Source organism: Harpegnathos saltator, unplaced genomic scaffold (genome assembly GCF_003227715.2).
Source record: "Harpegnathos saltator strain DR-91 unplaced genomic scaffold, Hsal_v8.6 scaffold279, whole genome shotgun sequence".
NCBI classification, from domain to species: domain Eukaryota; kingdom Metazoa; phylum Arthropoda; class Insecta; order Hymenoptera; family Formicidae; genus Harpegnathos; species Harpegnathos saltator.
This window is the reverse complement of record NW_020230071.1, coordinates 149,375-167,221: the sequence shown is the minus strand read 5'-3', so window position 1 is coordinate 167,221 and position 17,847 is coordinate 149,375. Positions and strand designations below refer to the sequence as shown.

The 17,847-nt window shown below is 58.6% G+C and overlaps 1 protein-coding gene across 1 annotated transcript; it reads right to left on the bottom strand.

Annotated features, from left to right (window-relative positions):
- Positions 1-5,961: 5,961 nt before the first annotated feature.
- On the bottom strand, positions 5,962-7,719 carry LOC105188039 (putative 115 kDa protein in type-1 retrotransposable element R1DM). The gene has a single exon (XM_011149260.2). It carries the CDS (start codon positions 7,717-7,719, stop codon positions 5,962-5,964), a length of 1,758 nt encoding a protein of 585 aa, XP_011147562.2.
- Positions 7,720-17,847: the final 10,128 nt, after the last annotated feature.

Genomic DNA, 17,847 nt, shown 5'->3' with positions numbered 1-17,847 from the left:
GCTATGATGCGCTCCAGCATCTTGGCCGCCTCGTCCAGCAGGCAAATTGGCCTGTAGGCCGACGCGCTACCGGGCTCCTTGCCCTCCTTTAGGAGGAGGACCAAATTGGCCCTCCTTCACTGTGGGGAGAAGACCCCCTCCTTAAGCACCTGCTCAAGGTGACCCGCGTGGCCTCGAACAGGTTTCCCTCGCCGAGGGCTAGAGCCCAGGCGCGGCCAGGAATTCCGTCGGGGCCAGGGGCTTTCCCCTTGGCCTCGAACTTCTTCCTGATCCCAGCGAGCTCCTCTGAGTCGACCTCCTGGCTCTTGTCCCAGTCCCCATCCCGCAATTCGGGAACGGGGATCTAAGGTGGGCCCCCTTCAGCCCTCGGAAAAAGGTCATCCAGGAACTCATCGAGAGCCCGGTGGTCGAGAGTCTCCGTAATAGGGAGCGCCCACGGACGTAGTTTACCTACCGTTCGCTTGTACGGGCGCCCTCAAGGATCCTCATCCAGGGAGCTCACTAGTTGCTCCCAGGCTCGTCGCTTCTCCTCGGCGATGGCGGTCTTGAGGGTTTCCCTCGTTTCGAGGTACTCCTCCTTCGCCTTTGCGGCATCCCCGTCCAGTCGCCGGGCTCGGGTGTAAGCCCTTCTGGCGCGGAAGCAGGAGTTCCGAAATCTCCTGCGTCCACCAGTAGGCCGCCCGGCGCCGACGGGGGTGGGCCCCGGCGCCCGGGGCATCGCGACGTCACAAACCGACGCCACGATACTCACTATTTCCCTGGCCCCCTCCTGGGGGCCAAGGTCCCACTCACCCGGCATCCCTTTGAGATACCATGTGGCCGCAAGGACGGCCGCCTGAAACCCGTCCGAGTCTAGTCGATTGATGGCCCATCTCTTAGGGAGGAGGGGAAGACTCCCCTCTCCTGGGCGGCGGTCCAGTACCCGCGCGGGGGCGGGGACGTGGAGGGCCCACACTATATTTCGGTGATCCGACAGTGATTCGCACTCCACGTCCGCCGCCCATTCCCGGAACATCCGGGCGGCCGGGGGGGTGGCCCATGTCAGGTCAATGACCGACTCGCCTCCCCCCGGCCGTTCGTAGGTGCTGGCGGATCCCTTTTTCATCAGGAGAAGGTCCAGTCCTGCCGCCCATTCGACCAAGACCCTGCTCCGAGGATCCCTCTGCCGAGGACTGCACCCCCACTCTTCCGAGTAGGCGTTGAGGTCCCCGGTAATGACCACAGGTCGGGGGTGGCACTGTCGTACCACATCCCCGACCCGGCCCAGGATCCTCGTAATGGGAACAGGATCTCCACGGCCCTCCCTATTTTGTCGGTGGGGGAGATATAACCCCACCACAGTAACAGACCCCCAATCAATCGACGGGGGTGAATAGGAACACCTCCGAGTCCCCTTCCTCGGAGAAAGCCAGGCCGTCCTCAGACCACTCCCTCGTTGGGGAGGAGACCGGTATTCTCCCTTCCGGAGTCGATATCCTGAGAGGCATCTCCCTCTGACTCCCTCGTCGCAGGGGAGGCCGGCCTGGCCCCCCTTCTCTGGGTCCTTCGTCGCGGCGGGGGGCCGATCCAGCCTCTCCCTTCTCGAAGTCCCCCTCGTTGAAGAGGGGGCATGGCCAGCTCCATACTTTGATGCGCAGGATTGGTTGCGCAACCTTGGGGGTTTGGGCCTCCCCCGCCTTTGTCCCTTCCGTTTTATTTGCGCTCTTTCCTCCCTGTTTTCTCCCCTCTTTTTCCTCTTCCATGAGGGGGGCTTGCAGGCAGGCCCCCCGATCTCGTGATCTGAGGGCCTACCTGCTTCTGCGCACACCAGGCAGTGTGCCTTTGCCTCGCAAGCCGCGGCACGGTGGCCGGGGTTACCGCAGCGGTAGCAACAACCGCACGGTACTCGTGCACCGCTCGCGCACATGTCCTCGCTCCAAACAGCGATAGCAAAGCTGTGCGTGGGCGGGCAGCGCCGCTACCCCGGCTCGGGTCCAACCCACGTGGACTCGCCCCGCTGCAATAACCTTTGCAGCCGCCGCCATCGGGCACTTTATCACGGCAGCTGCGGTCCCTCTCTGGGAGATGCTTATCCCGCCCATGGAGATATCTCCTGGCGAGCATCCCCCAGCTTGGGACACGGCGGCCGCCACTTCTTCGGCCCCGATCGTCGCATCCAGGCCGGTCAGTCGCACTGCAGCGATCTTGACCGGCCTTCGGATGCGATACTCGGGGCGAACTACTACGGGGGGAACTCCGCAAGCTGGTCGGCGGATGCCCCGCCCGGAGGCCAGGAACCTCCACCAGTAACCCTCCATTGAGGGACTGGCGGTTCCTGACGGAGCCGTCAATTCCGACGTCCGCCAGCCGGATGCGGTTCCTGGCTTCCGCCATAAAGTTTTTATACTCTCCGTGGGGGCAGGTAATAGCGACGGCCGCCGATCTCGGCGGCTTAGGCATCACCTGCCTGGCTGCTTTGCCCCCTTCCTGGGTGCAGAGGGTGGAGTGGAGGGGGAGGTCCGCTCTTCTTCTCCTCTTTCTGCTTCCTCTTCTCCTTCCTTCCCAAAACCTTTGACCACGGCTCCTCACCGCTGGTCTCCTTCATGAGAGGGAGGGGAGAGGAGCGATATTTGCCCCTTTCTTGCCGGTGGATGTCAGCGCCCTCCAGAGGGCCGACTGCGCCGGGTCCATTCTCGTCCCCCCAAGCTCCTTTGCCAGTATCCCCTTCACCGGCTCCTTCCTTGAAGATGAGGCTCCAGACCCCCGCTTGCCGCCTGCTGGGTGTGCTTGCGGCTGTCCGCTCCCCTGCTGCTTCCTCTTCTTCCCCTTCTTCTTCCCTTCTTCTTCTTTCCTCTTCACCTCCTTCTACACCGCCGTCAGCTCCCGTCCCTTCTCAGGGGCGGGGGACTGTCGCAGGGAAATCGGAGGTGACAACTTCGGGATCTCCTTCCCGAGGGTCGGCTCCGGCGTTTCCGATATCTCACCTGGCTTTGTCCTGAGGGTCTCCCTCTTCTCCAGAAAGCAGCCGATTCGCCAGGACAGCTCCTCGTATTCTGGCCGGCCCTCCTTCGTTCTTGCCCTCTCGTCCGCCAGCTTCAGGATCTGCCCAGTCAACCAGTTGTGGACTTCCACCTGTTCGGGGGTGAGAGCAGAGATGGCCATATAGTCGTCTAGCTCCTTCATCACACCGAGAAAAGCCGGCCTCCAGGCTGGTCTGGGAACCTCCTCCGGCAAGTTGTTAAAACTCGGCACCTCGCCGGAGAAGGCCCCAGCCTTTGAGCCCCCCCGATAAGCCGGAGGAGAAGGAGACCTGGGTCAAGATCCTCCTCCTTTTCCTCCTCCTCACTCTCTCCTTCCCTGACCCCGGTCCTGCGGCCTCTCCCGTCGATGTGCTCCCCCAGCTGCCTCGGCGTAGGTCTTCTTATGGGGAGTTGGGGGAGGGAGGGCGAGGGTGGCCCCGATGGAGGCCTTCGCGGCCTCAAGCTCCTCCTCGATTCGTCGGTATCGACCCTCTCCCTCCTAAGTTCTTCGTGGAGCTCCCCCAACTCCCTAGCGGTCTCCGACCCCGCTTCCTCCTTCCCATCCTCTGCTTTGGTCCTCACGACGAGTGTCCCCAGGATCAGCTCCGAGGTGACCAGGGTGCGGTTGATCAACCCGACGTATGTCCCTTTCAGGGTTTTAGACATGTGGGCTATAAGTCGGAATTTCCGAGCGCCCTACCCACCTCGGAAGTCAATTCGGACGAGGTAGCCTCCTTGATGACGACCCTACACATAGGGTCCCTATAGATCTCCTCAGCAGGGCGTCTGTCCTCCATAGAACGGAAGATTCACCTGCTAAGGAGACCCCGGGCCACCCGTCCGTTCCGGGCTAGCTCCTCTTCCTTCTCTTCTCCTTCTCCTTCTATTTTCTCTCCCGGATCCCAATTCCCTCTCCAGTTACCAGTGGCCTTGTTTCCCTCTTTCCGGCACCAGTGCCACCCCTACTATGGAGGACGATCCGCTGCTGGTGGTGGTCCTCCTTGGTCGCTTGGTCCTTCCACCGGAGCACCTGGAACCAGACGTCCCCCGCCGCCATCCTTTCCTCCTCTCTCATTGCCAGCTCCGCTGGCGACTCGAAAGGAGGACTCCAGCCTTTGCACTACAAACCGGAGCTGGGGACCGAGCATGACGTCCGAGCGGATCACGGACCCTTAGTCCGCCCAGATTTGCCCCCCTCCCCAGCCCGAGCCGCAGTGCTCTCCTTCACCCCCTGGTGGATGAGGGATCACTGTTTTGCCCTCCCTTCTTAGAAAGGGGGTGACACTTTTTTATTTTTTTTTACGAGGAGGAAATCCATCATGGATACCCTGACCCTCGGGGAAGGGCCAGGGTTATGCCGGACTCCTACCGGCTAAAACCTCCCGGGTGGCGCTGCGAAGGGACTGACCTCGGGGCCCCGGAGCCGCGTAACTGCTTATCGGGGCCCCGAGTCCAGGCATATGCCTTCTGTCCCTGAGGGCCGGGGTGGGCGAGGGGGGAAGCCAACCCAAAGATTCGCTTCAACCACCGCTCCCCCAGGGGAGGGGGAAGCCAGCCCAAGGGCTCGCTTCGACCACCGCTCCCCTTTCCGTCCCTCACGCCTCATCTCTTCGGTCAGGAAGGGGGAAGCCGGCCGAAGCCCGCTTCGACCACCGTTCCTGACCAGATGAGGCGCCGCCAGTACATGTTGTGTGGCTGACTGACCCACCGTATCAGCCAGCCACCCTACGTTGGGAGGCCTGGTTGGGGCACCGGGAGTCCCCGCCCGGTGCCCCACCCTCCCGCCCGGCGGTTACGGGGGGAAAAAACTCCCCTAGCCGCCGGGCTCTTCTCACCTCCGCGGAGGAATGGGATGGGCGGTCCTAGCGACCCCCCTCCCGCATATCCGAATTACTTCGGATTTGCGGTTTGGGGGGAGGGGTGTTTTGTTCTATGATGATTAATCACCATCGACACCCTCTCCCCCCCTTATTTTCATCCGACTCACTTTTTGAGGGGAGCCGGTGGTCTGCGGGTGTAGGGCCTTGGCCTAAACCGGGCCCTCCATCCGCCTCTCTCTCCCATTGCTGCCGTAAGAGGGGTAGCAGGGAGTGGCGGTGGTAGTGTCCCCGCCATCGTCATCACGGGGGGGCGGTCAGCAACCCTGCCGCCATCATCAGGGGTCAGCCGTTGCAATACCACCACCGCCACCCCCCTGTTTCCATCTGTCCTTTGCCTTTGGACTTTGTTGGGGGCATTTAGTCCCCCATGAGTCCTTCCCACTGGTACCGGAGGGGGAGCAGGAGGAGGAGTGGGGGGAGGAGGTGGTGGAGCCACCATCCTCCTAATGGCCTCCTCCTCAGAGGAGTCCGCGTCCCCCTCTCTGCTTCTGCTCCTCCCTCCTCTCCATGTTCGTTGCCTCTCTCTCCTCTTTCTCTTTCTCCTTTGCCCTTCCGCTCTGCGGCGGACCTCCTCAGCCTTCTCCTTCTGCGTTATTATCGATTCGCAGAAGGAGGAGAACACATTCCACTTCTTCTCACTCCCCACTATGGCCCCGACTATTGTGGGGAGCGAGAGGTCATTACCCAGTTCTCTGATCACGACTCCGCGCTGCTCGCTCCAGGCGGGGCAATCCTGGAGCGTATGTTGCGCGGAGTCGCGATCGTTGTCACAGTGGTGGCAGCACGTTGTGCGCTCCTTTCCGATTCGGCATAGGTACTCACCGAAACATCCGTATCCGGTGAACACCTGTGCCATCCTGAACGACAGGGTCCCGAATGCCCTGCCCACCCACTCTTGCAGGCAGGGCTGGACGGCCTCGACTGTCCTCCTCCCGTATCTGGCATTCGCCAGAATCCTTTGCCATTTCTGGAGGAGAACTAGTCGAGCCTGGTGCTTCATCTTTCTCAGTGCTCCGGCGAGCGATTCTCCCGCCCCCCTGTTTGCAGGAGCTCACGCTTCCTGACATACATGTATCTGTATGTCAGCGCGAGGAGCTCCAGGGGGGCATGCTCGCCAGAGCCTCCGCCGCCACGCAGGAGACCGTACGGTAGCATCTAGCGACCCTGACCGCCTGCGTCCTGTGCACCTTGCGCAGTTGCGCCTGCATCGGACGACTGACGGCCAGGGCCTCCGCCCATACCGGCGCTCCGTACAACGCCACGGAATTTAGCACTCCTGCGTGGAGGCGGCGGGCCTTTCCGTCCGGTCCCCCGACATTGGGCATAAGTCTGCCCAATCTATTAGACACTGCTCTTAGTCGGGAGACCAGACGATTGACATGCCCCCTGAAGCACCAGGTGCCGTCCAAAATGAGGCCCAGATAATTCATCTGGGCCTCTATCGGGACCCTGGTCGTTCCCACCTTTATCTGAGCCTGGGATGGCTTTCTACCCTTGTCGTGGAAAAAGATCGCCTCGGTTTTCTTCTCCGCCACCACCAGGCCCAGATTACGAATGGCGCACACAACGCCTGCCACCGCTTGGTTGGCCGTCACCACGGCTTCCCCCCAGTCTTTCCCCCCGGCCAAGATGAGAGTGTCATCTGCGTAGCAGATAATGCTACAGCCGGGGGGGAGGGCTACTCGGAGGACTGAGTTGTATGCGAGGTTCCACAGTAGCGGACCCAACACTGAGCCCTGTGGAACCCCGCAACTTATCCCCCTCTCGCGTACCTTGCCGTCGGCGTCCATCCAACTTAGACGCCGACCCCGGAAGTAATCCTTCACGACGGCCGTGAGGTAGGGTGGAAAGCAGAAATACTCCCGCATAGCTTTCACCACCCCACCCCAGGGCAGGGTGTTGAATGCGTTGGCGATATCCAAGGATACCGCCACCGCCACCCTGCCCTCCATCACTATGGCCTCCGAGAGGGCTTTCAGATGCAATATAGCATCCACTGTGGATCTGCCCTCTCGGAAGCCGTATTGGCCGTCGTGAAGACTCGATCCCTTCCGGGACATATGCTCCGTGAGGCGGGCAGCTATAACACGCTCGAAGAGCTTACCCGCCTCATCCAGGAGGCATATGGGCCGGTACGCGGAGGGGGAGTCCTCCGGTTTGCCCTCTTTTCGGAGGAGGACCACATTGGCCCTCCCCCAGACTGGGGGCAACCTACCTTTCCTTAGTGCCTGTGAGAACAGGTCCGCAAATCTTTGGTTCATGAACCCCGAGGCTAGGGTGAGAACCCGTCCGGGGATACCATCCGGTCCCGGAGCCTTACGGCTCTTGACCTTTTTGATAGCCCCGGCCACCTCCTCCTCTGTGACCCCCGGCACCTCCCCCTGTTGATCAGGGGTGAGAGCAATATACGGGCCAATGGGGTCTCCTCTCCCAACCTGGAAGAGTGACCCCATAACCCGCTCCAGGAACCGGGGGTCAAGCGTCACCGTCAACGGGGGCGTCCATGGCTTGAGTTTTTGCATAACTATCCTGTATGGACGCCCCCACGGATCCGCATCCAGTGAGAGGAGGAGGGTGTCCCACCCTTTTCCTCTGGCCGCTCCTATGGCCTCTCTCAGGGCCTTTACTGCTACGCAGAAGTCTTTCTGGGCGGCCAGAACAGCCTCGGAGTCCGAATCCGGGTCATTCCTGACCCGCCCGAAAGCCCTCCTGAGGTGGACCGACTCACGCCTCAGGTCTGCGATTTGGTCGGTCCACAACCAGGCGGACCTCTTTGGGTAGGACCTGACCCTGGGCATGGAGGCATCGCACGCCTGTGCGAGTATGCTCATTACCTCCATGACCTCAGAGTCAAGGTCCTGCCCTTCCCTCCATTGTGGCCAGGTGGAGCCCTCTAAGGAGATTTCCAGTGCCTCCCTATCCAATTGGGCTAAGGCCCATCTCACTGGTCGGGGTTCATCCTTTTGATCCTTTTTACTGGGCCGCAGGCCATTGGGGTGACGGACAGCTCCATCTCTATCAGGAGATGGTCCGACAACGTCTCCAGTTCGTCCGCCACCCTCCAGGTCTGCACCCTTCCCAGGGCCGCAGGGATTGCCCACTATAAATCAATAATTGATTCCCCCTGCGACCCCACGAATGTGGACTTCTTGCCCTTGTTTAAAAGGTGCAAACCCAGGCCCGCGGCCCAGTTTTCGACCTCCTCCCCCCGCCCGTCACCCCGCCGGGAACCCCACAGTTCCGACTTCGCATTGAAGTCCCCGACGACGATGACGGGCCCTGGGAGGTACCTTTTGATAGTCCCTCCCATATCTTGTAGCCTGGATCTAAATGTAAACAGATTCAGGCTCCCTGCTGGGGGGAGATATACCCCGACCACAGTGATAACGCCCCACAACTGGCCACAACAAAACCTTTCCCGCTATCCAAAAAAGTAGCGGGAGGTGATTTTTCACTCACCCTCCATACTACCGCGACAGAGCCCAACTTATCTCCGAACCACCTAGGGTGGTTCTTTGGGACATGGTTGGGCTCTGCCGCTATGCCAAAACCTGCACCGCGCTCTGTCATTGTATGCTCAAACAAAGGCTGAGCCTGACGAGCGCGGTGCAGGTTCGATTGGAGCAGTCGGGTGGCCATTATTCAACTGTTGGGTTGACAATTACCTTCCCACCCGGCTGCTCCCTTTCGTCACTCTCGTTTACTTCTTTTGGGCGAGGACGCTTCTCCCCTCTTCTGTCCACGTCCATCTCCTCCACCTTTTCCAACTTGTCCTCAGAGGGGACGATTGGGCATGCTGAAGAAGGTGGGGTTACCATCCCCTTTACTACACCCTTCTCTTGCCTTTTTTTCTCCGCTTTCTCTTCTAGGGGAGCATGGGGCGTGGATGGCCTCGGTGCGGACGCCTGCCCCATCTCCTCCTGCTTCCCCTTAGTCTTCCTTTTCTTAGGGGAGTGACATGCAGGTCCCCCATCCTATGATCCCTGCCTCTGCGCAAATTTGACACCTTACTCTCTTTTCGCAATCGGGAGCCAGGTGTCCATATTCTCCGCATCTATAACAGTTTCCTCTCCGACTTGTTTCATTTGTGTTTCAGTTGTATTGCACGTGTCCTTTCTCCATACATCTGTAACATTGCATCGGTCTTGCCATCAGCAACTCCACTTTTACCTGCGTCCATCCTATAGCGATGACTGCTTTTTCGGCAGCTTTCTTTGCCGCTAAAAGGGGGCATTGCATCCATAAGGATCGAACCCCTCCTTGTGTGGTTCTTATTTTCCCTGCCTTTGTGTCTGCTATTTCGCATTCACCAATCTCTGCTATTTTCCTTCTAGCTTCTTCTTCGTCTGTTGAGATCTCCAGTCCCCTTAGACGAATTTCTCCCATTTTCTGGGGGCGATTTATCTTTGCCTTATCAGCCAGAACATCCCTCAGTTTTTCTGCCAATGTATCGGCCTTGGCTCCCCTGTCCTCCCCTGGTATCTCCAGAATCAGTGCACCTGTTGCACCAATTCGGGTTTCAATTTTTGGGATCCCCAGGTCGTCAAGATCAATTTTTCTTTTTGCCTCCGCCAGGAGTTTTCTGTACTGCCCCTTGTCAGCGGTGATTGATACCGCGGCAGTACTGGGAACCTTCCTTTTTATTTTAGCTCCTCCTACTCCATTGTTGATTCCTTTCCTTGCCTCTTTCTTGATCCTCCTTTCCTGTTCTTCCTTCTTTTCTGCTCTTTTCCCCCTCCTTCCAACTACTTGGGCCCAAGTTTCCTGGGTGGTTGACATATCCGTTTCCTGTTCTGTCATTTTCATAGTCGGGTGTTCAGTCCTCTGAGGTAGCGGTGTCTGCATTTCTGCTGACCTATTCTTACTTCCCAGAGCTTGTTTTGTTGACTGATCCCTTGTTATTTTTCCACTCCCTTTCTTTTTCTTCTTTCCTTTGCTTGGATTTCCTTCCGGCCCCCGTTTTGGTGGTATGTTATCTTGTCTTGCATATTCATTCATGGCTTTAAGTACCATGGCGGTGATTTTTCCTTCCAAGTTCTCCTCTTCCCTTCTTTCCGGTCTTTCTTTTCTTTCTAGCCTCGCTTTTGTATTAAAGATAATGTTTTCCTCCATTTTGGGGCCCTCTTTCTTTTATTTTGTGACCCTGTTTTCTTCCTTAATGGGGTGTATTTTATTAGTCCTTATGAGGCCCTTCTGGACTTCAATTACCCCTATTGTCTTTTCCTCTTCTTCTTCTAGATCTGCCAATGGGGGCGAGATCCTTTCTCTTGCATAACTTTCTCCTATTTCCATTTCCTCAACATTGGTTGGAGGCGGGGGGATCACCGCTGCAGGCAGCGGTGTCCCCCTTAAACTCCAACCACTGTTTCCTTGGTACTCCGGAGGCGGGGAGGACACCATCGTTGTCGGCGGTGCTTCCCTTAAACGTAGAGTACATCTCATTTCCTCCATTTCTTTCCTCATTTCCTCCATTTCAGTTTTTAATTTTTTGTTTTCATTTCTCAGATCCTTTATTATGTCCAGGTATTCTCCACTCTTTTCACTGGCTATTTTCTTAGACATTATGTTTGCCTCTGCTGTTATTGCAGCAGATGCATCCCTGAGCGTTTTGACATGTGTCCCCTTTAAGTTCTTAGATTTTACAGAGAACCCTAAGATCTTCATTGATGCTTCCAACACCGATGCAGTTACATCTCTGAAGGGGGCTTCCTCCCAGTGCTCCGTTAATCTCGCAAGTTCTGCTTTATACTTGCGATCTTGTGAGCAGTCCCGGAATTCTTCGGATGGATTTTGCAAGGCCTTCATGAGCTTATCCTCTTTTACCTTTTCCAGGTATATTTCTCTTTTTTCTATGAATTCCTTTTTCTTCCTATACTCTCCTGTCGTTTCCCTCCTTCCTCTTCCACGAGTTACTTTCTCTAAGAAAAGTTCCTCCTCCGTTTCCCTGTTTTCTTTTCTGGGAATATCCCATTTCCCTTCCTTTTTTACCTTCTTTTCTTGCTGTCCATCCGTTGATCCATAATCTGATGAGGACCCATCTCTCTCCATGGAGGATCTTGATCGTGATCTTGATCTTGGATCATCTGCTCCTTTGTCGCGCTGAGACCTGGCGCTTCGGAGGCCTTCCTTTCTGACCACCCGGCTGATGCCAGGCTGGTCTTCTGAGGCAACATTCGTTGCCTTCTCTCTCCTGAAGCTACGGAGAGCTACCACCTTGCTCATATCCTTTTTCGATGCCTGGGTCGTCTTAATGTATTCCGTGTCCGATGGGTCCATGTATGAAGAAGAAGAATCAGTAGTCATTTTTGGTTTCAAACCCAAAACCCTGCACGGTTCGGGTGCCCGGGCATGCCCGCATCCCCCGGGAAGGGGGAGCCTCCGAGTTCCCCCAGAGGAGCACCATATGGCACAGGCCAACGGAATGTTACATCGTCGGCACTGACCTCCCGCCCCCTACACGCGCCCTGACACCATTTCTGGTGGCCCGACCGCTTTCGGGGGTCCCGCACCTCCGACAATGCGGGCATCGTGCAGAGCGCCGCCACGCGGGGGGACCCATGGAAGGAGGTAGTTCACCGGTGTCGCACCCCACCGGGAACGCCTCCCCCATGGCAGCCAGCGTGTTCGCGCCGCCCGAGGGTCCGCTTTAGGGTGATGCGATCGCATTCCCGGGCACAGCACATAGGGGCTCTGGCCTGCCTCGGAATACGTCCGAGCGGCCCGGAGCACCCCTCCACCCCCCGGGTACCGTGAGGGGTTCCAAACCCTAACGGTGTGCAGACCCGGGTGTAAGGGGGCGACCCTAACAACGCCCGGTACCCCACTCGCGTGGGGACCCCGGGGGCATACGTCCCGCGTTGGGTGGCCGCCCTCATAATCCGACGGGCTCACCGTGCTAGCCCGCGGTCAGGACAGCACTCCTGGCTCCGAGCCAGGGAAAGTCGTGGCCCACTCTCAATAGACGGCCCCTCGGCCACTACTCCACCGAGGTCCGCCGCAACAACCTCTCCGGGGGGAGCCATGCGCCTGTCTCCTGACCACTCGCCACCACCGCGTGTCCACCAGCCGTTCCGTAAAAATCACTCGAAGGTGGTAGGCCCATGGACGGGTTGCTACACCCATCCGTTAGGACCCTTGAGTCCGAAGACTCGGGGTTGGAGTTTTTTAAATTTGCGGTCTTCATTTGGTTCCGACGAGTACGGCAGGAAGGAGTCGTCGATCCCGGGTAGAGCCCCCGTACTACCCAGGACAAGGCTAGCGTATCCCCGTGGTGCGCCATGTTCCACGAGTGAGGAACCACTAACGACAAGTCACGCACCTGCCATTCATCCCATAAGCGTGGCATGCCTCAACCGTAGGATTACGTGGTATTTTATAGAGGACCCGCCTCACGGTCCGGCCAATAAAGGCAAGACCCCAGCCCCAGAGACATGACCTAGGGTTACGGTGTGATAGGCTGGGGTCTGACAGGGTTCGCCTGAATCCCCCGTACCAGGGTGCCGAAGCACCCTGGCCCCTCGCAAATGTGTGGGGTTATACGTGCCTCACAACTACGGGTTTGAATTCAGGGTTTTCCTTTCCCTAGACCGGTTGCCTTCACCCGGCTCACGAGCTCTGCTCGCGCTGTAGGGACCTTTGGATCGTACGAATACAGTCCTCCGGTCCTTAATAAAACTTGGAGGCAGCTGCTCCTCCAAGAGTGTTACGGACGCTCTTAGTCCCTCCGTACAGGCCACCTCGGCATGGTAGAACCTGCCAGGGGTCGAAATCCCCGCCGGTACAGCCCTGTACGTCATTGGGACACGCAAGTTCCTCCACCACGTCAAGGTGGCGTCCACGGGGGAGAAAAAGGGGACACTTTTTGGTCCCCTTCCCCCCCACAGTGTCCAGTTGACCCAGTATAACCAACGGCCATCCCTTCCGAGAGGGCCCCAATGCTCGACAGCCTTTGCCTGACGGATCAGGTCGCCCGCCACCTGCGGGTTCCCCGTTGCCGACTATCTTCCGCCGCCGAGCACCAGAGTACTCTCTGCCGGATGAAGGATAACCCCCGGGTGCACTCTAAGCCCCCTGAACATCGGGTGTTGCGCAAGAGTCGCATGGGGGTGCCACCACCCCGCACGCGACCCATGCGCCCTATGGTGCGCCCAGACGACCCCCTCCGGGTGCAGTATCGTGTGACCGTTTGCATCCCCACTGGATCATCAGAGGGAGCGAGCCAGGCCAGAAGCTCACCGGCCCGTAGCAATCGTCAAGTCCAGCAAGGCGCAAACGGGAGACACCATCACCGTCATCGCCACCATGCTACTCGCTACCGCTCAGCCGGCCCGCAGGTCCGCCATCCCGGTGGACGGCCGGGCCCCAGCGATCCCGCAGGCCAACCTCCTGGGCGGGCCACGAAGGCTCCGACTTCCAACAGTGGCATGCCTCCACGACCCATACTACCGAAAAGAACCATCCGGTTCCTCGCAAGGGTGTTGCTAGGACACCGAAGAGTGTATCCCCCAAGTTTCCTCAAGGGATACCCACCCGGCACACAGCAAGACCCTTCTTCAGAGGCGGCCTAAGCTGGCTCATTCGACGCACATACCCTCTCCGGCACTGTGGCGGAAGTGGCCCCGTCCACCACCGCCACAGCCCCAACCCATCGAGAATCAGCACCGTCCCCAGCCCCCCTCCGGTCCTACCCCCCCCACACACATTTGTTCTACATGGCAAGCCATCCTACACCCAGGAGGAGCCCGTCCCGTCCCCCGAGAGCACTCCTGCCCCCACCGCCAAGCGAACCCCCCAGGCGCCGCAGGACTTCGGCCTAACGGATCAGTGAGTGCTAGCTCACCGTTGCCGACTATTCTCCGCCCCCCGGAGCCGAAAAGGCCCCCCCGACGACAGAACCAGGACCCACGGGATCCGCCACATGCTCCACCGGGTGTTGCCGTACGGCAGCGCTCATGTAGAGAAATTAGACCACATAAGCAGCGACTTGTGGACTTCATACGCTCGGCTGTCTCACAAGACTAACGAGGCCGATTCCCCGGGTTTGTTCTTTGAGGTTCTTCCTTCCTCCTCGGTGGACTGGGAAACCATTCTCACGAGTCCGAGCATCCGACCGGTTTGTTCATGAAGTTGCCTGTCCGGTTTGGCCGCCCCGGGACTGGCGAGTCCCAAACACCGCCCCGGAACTAACGAGTCCAAACACCCGACCGGTTTTAATCGGAGTTTTCCTTTCCGGTTTGGTTGCCATGCTGCTAACGACCCAAACTCCCGGGTTTTTACTTTGGGTATTCCTTCCCCTCGTTTGGTGTCTGTTCAACAGACTAACAGGCCCAATCGCCCGGGTTTATTATTCGGAATTCTTCCTCCCCTAGTATCGGCTGCCTGGACTGCCAGACTCACGACCCCGAACGCCCGGTTATTGTCAGATTCGCTCTCTGTTGCAGTCGCCCGAAGGTTGACGAGCCGGCACGCCTGGGTTTTTGCATTGGGTTTTCCTTCCCCTGGTTCGGTTGGCTGGCACCACCAGCCTAACGAGCCCGATCACCCGGACTTAGCATTGAGGTTCTTCCTCCCCTAATAATAGATTGCTTGCCCACAAAGTCAAGCTCTCGAGCTCTCGCCCGGGTTTGATATCGGAGTTTCCAATCTCCAGAATAGGTTGCACAAGGCTAACGAGCCCACTAGCCCGGGTTTTTACAGTGGGTGTCCTTCCCCTCATCAGATTGTTTGGCAACCTCCCAAACTAACGAGTCCGATACCCGGGTTTTAATGGTTTTCCATCCCTCGGTTTTTACATTGGGTTTTCCTTCTCCTTGTTCGGATGTCTTGGAAAAATAGACTCACAGGCCCGATCGCCCGGGTTTATTAGTCAGGGTTCTTCCTTCCCTCTAGTTCAGGTGCCTGGACTGCCAGACTCACGAGCCTGAACGCCCGGTTTGGTTCATAGTTTTCTCTCCGTTTCGGATGTCTGGACCACCAGACTCACAAGCCCGAACGCCTGGTTTGTGCGGAGTTTTCTCTCCGGTGCTGATGCCCTGAGGCTAAAGAGTCGCACACCCGGGTTTTTTAGTCAGGGTTCTTCCTTCCCTCTAGTTCAGGTGCCTGGACTGCCAGACTCACGAGCCTGAACGCCCGGTTTGGTTCAGAGTTTTCTCTCCGTTTCGGACGTCTGGACCGCCAGACTCACGAGCCCGAACGCCCGGTTTGTGCGGAGTTTTCTCTCCGGTGCAGATGCCTTCAGGCTAACGAGCTGCACACCCAGGTTTGGTATTGGGGTTCTTCCTACCCTAATAATAGGTTGCTTGCCCACGAAGTCAAGCCCTCGAGCCCTCGCCCGGATTTGATAACGGAGTTTCCAATCTCCGGAATAGGTTGCTCAAGGATGATGAGCCCACTAGCCCGGGTTTTTGCAATGGGTTTTCCTTCCCCTCGTCGGGTTGTCTGGAAACCTCCCAGACTAACGAGTCCGATACCCGGGTTTTTACAATGGGTTTTCCGTCCCTCGTTGGGTACCTGGAAAATAGGCTAACGGGCCCTCATCGCCACGGCTTTTTTGGGCTTCCCTTGTTTGGTTGCCTCCCAAAGGTGAGGCTAACGAGCCCAAACGCCCGCGCTGTAGGGTCCATTCGTGCCGCTCGAGAGTAGCCCTCTAGTCCCTTAATGCTTTAAGAGGCAGCTGCCCATCTCGAAGCATGTATTGGTCGCTCTTAATAGCCACTTTCCTCGGTTCACCCTCGAACTTGAAATCCAGAGGTTCCAAGTCGAATCCATCCCCTTGGATCATTGTGGCCATGAAGCTCCTGCACCACGACAAGGTGGCGACCATCCGCAGAAGAAAGGTGTGTGGGGATCCCCGAAGGGACCCCCCAACCCCCCCTCCGTGAGTAACCGATGGGGAAACGATCTAACCGTCTTATTTCTAGGTCCGGTCTTCCTTCCCCGGGGCTCCCTACACCGGTGCATCATGCAATCACCGGTCTGGGGCACACCTCGGTTCCGGGCTGTTCCCACTCAACCGCTGGGGAGGGATGGCCCCCTTGTTCAGGGGGTCGGCCCATTCTACTCGCTCCCAGGGGCCCTAATGGGCGCCTTCCCGCTCGATGAGCCGCTGGTGGGGGGGCCTCGAATCAGCCCAGCCCACGAGCAGTCCCATCAAGCTTGGAGTGAGCGAGTAGGTGGGGAGTCCCGTCTTAGACCTAGCCCCCCACTCATCCCACCCCGCCTCCGCCAGGAGGGAGCTGGCCAGCTCCACCTCTATCTCGTGTCGCGCCTCTAGGTGGTCCATAGCCCTTTCGGGCTCCGGTTCCGGTTTAGGGGGAGCCGGCCCCCCTCTTCTGCCGGTCCTACCTTTTTGTGGGCAGAGGCAATCCCACCCCTTGCCCCCCGGCCCTACCTCTCTACTCGGTACAGCCGATTTCTCCCCTACTTGAGCGACCTCAGGGGGGGTTCGGGGCGCCGCAAACATTCCATCTACCGTCTCCCCGGCCCCCTCTGGGCCGCTCTAACCTGGGCGGTGCGCTTTTTGGCGCGACGTTGCTTCTTCCCCCCTCCCGCGGTCCAGCGGGAACTGCCCCGCATACCTTCCCCCCCATCCTATGGTGGGAATTCCTATCTGCCACATCACACGGGACGCACCGCGGTTGCGCCGTGCAGTCCCGCGCGATGTGGCCTCCCCCCGCATCTGAAGCAGTTGCCCCCGAGCCTATCTTTGGCTCGGCGCAGGCAACCGCCAGGTGCCCGAACCCCAGGCACATGAAACATTGAACGGGGCGGTCCTCGATCGGCCGGACCTGAGCTTTGGTCCAGCCTATAAGCAGCCCCTTTGCTGCTACCACCTTCTGGCCTGCCACCGTTGGGCGTCGAATCCATACTGCGTTTAGTCCACCGGAGGACCTCCCGATCTTACCGATCTGAATGTCCCCCGGTGGACACCCCCGGCGGCCCAGATCGTGTCGACGACGTTCTGCGGGGTCGCCGAATCGTCCAGGCCGACAATTCGGAACTCGGTCCTCTTTGTCGGCCTGGCGATCTTGGCTTCCCCGCAGAGCGCGTCCTCGAACTCCCTGGCAAGGCGATCAGCCTTTCGCCGACCATCCCCGCCAGGGATCTCGAGAATCGACCCCCTATTCCGCGCACGTTTAATTTTAAGATCTCCCGGAGCTATACCTAGCTGCGAGAGATCCACCTTTTCACATGCCCGCTGCATCACCTCTATTGTTCTTCCCGGTAGCGCGGTTACCGTGACTGCCGGGTTTCGCGGCGGAGCCCTGATTATAGGAGGCCTGGGAGGAGGGGTCCATTTTTCAGCCCCCCCCCTTCAAGGCATTCCCTCCTTTTTTGGGAGGAGGCTTAGATCGCGGAGCCTCATCTCCCTTTTTGGGAGAGATATATTCTTCTTGGATGTGCCTCCCTGTTCCGTACTGCACATGATGCCGTACGGAAAGTCGGTGCGAGTCGATGCTGCAGGGCGGCCTGGTTCCCGGGGCGTTCTCGCTAGCGGCGGGGGACGCGGGTTCTCGCGAGCGAGCGCGCGGGACCCCCACTAGGTCCAACCGCGGCCGCTACACGGCGCGGCTCGCGATTCCGCTGCCCGCAGGCAAGATTCGACCGCCCGGATATATAACCAGGCGCGCCGTGCCTGGCCTTTGCCTTGTCTTGTCTTCTGCCTGGCCAATTTTGGTAGCAAGTAGTGCTACGCGTTAGTGCATCGTGTACTGGGGATTACCGACGCGCTTTCTAGGCTTTCTGGGGCGATCGGTCTTCCGTTCAGATTCGAACCACTGCTCTATAGACTCTGCTGAGTTGAAGGTGGCGCCGATACACCCTGCTGGGTTGAGGCTAATGGTTCAAATCTCGTTGTGATTTCGGGCTCACGGCGTTGCCGTGATCTTAGGAGCGACTCGACCGTCTCCTCGGAGCTTCGAGCTCCCTTGTTGCCCAAATGTCCGTAGGGGGCCTTGGCGAATTTGGAG

Coding starts and splice junctions, on each gene's coding strand:
- LOC105188039 (XM_011149260.2), bottom strand. CDS start 7,719: ATGGAGGTAATGAGCATACTCGCACAGGCGTGCGATGCCTCCATGCCC.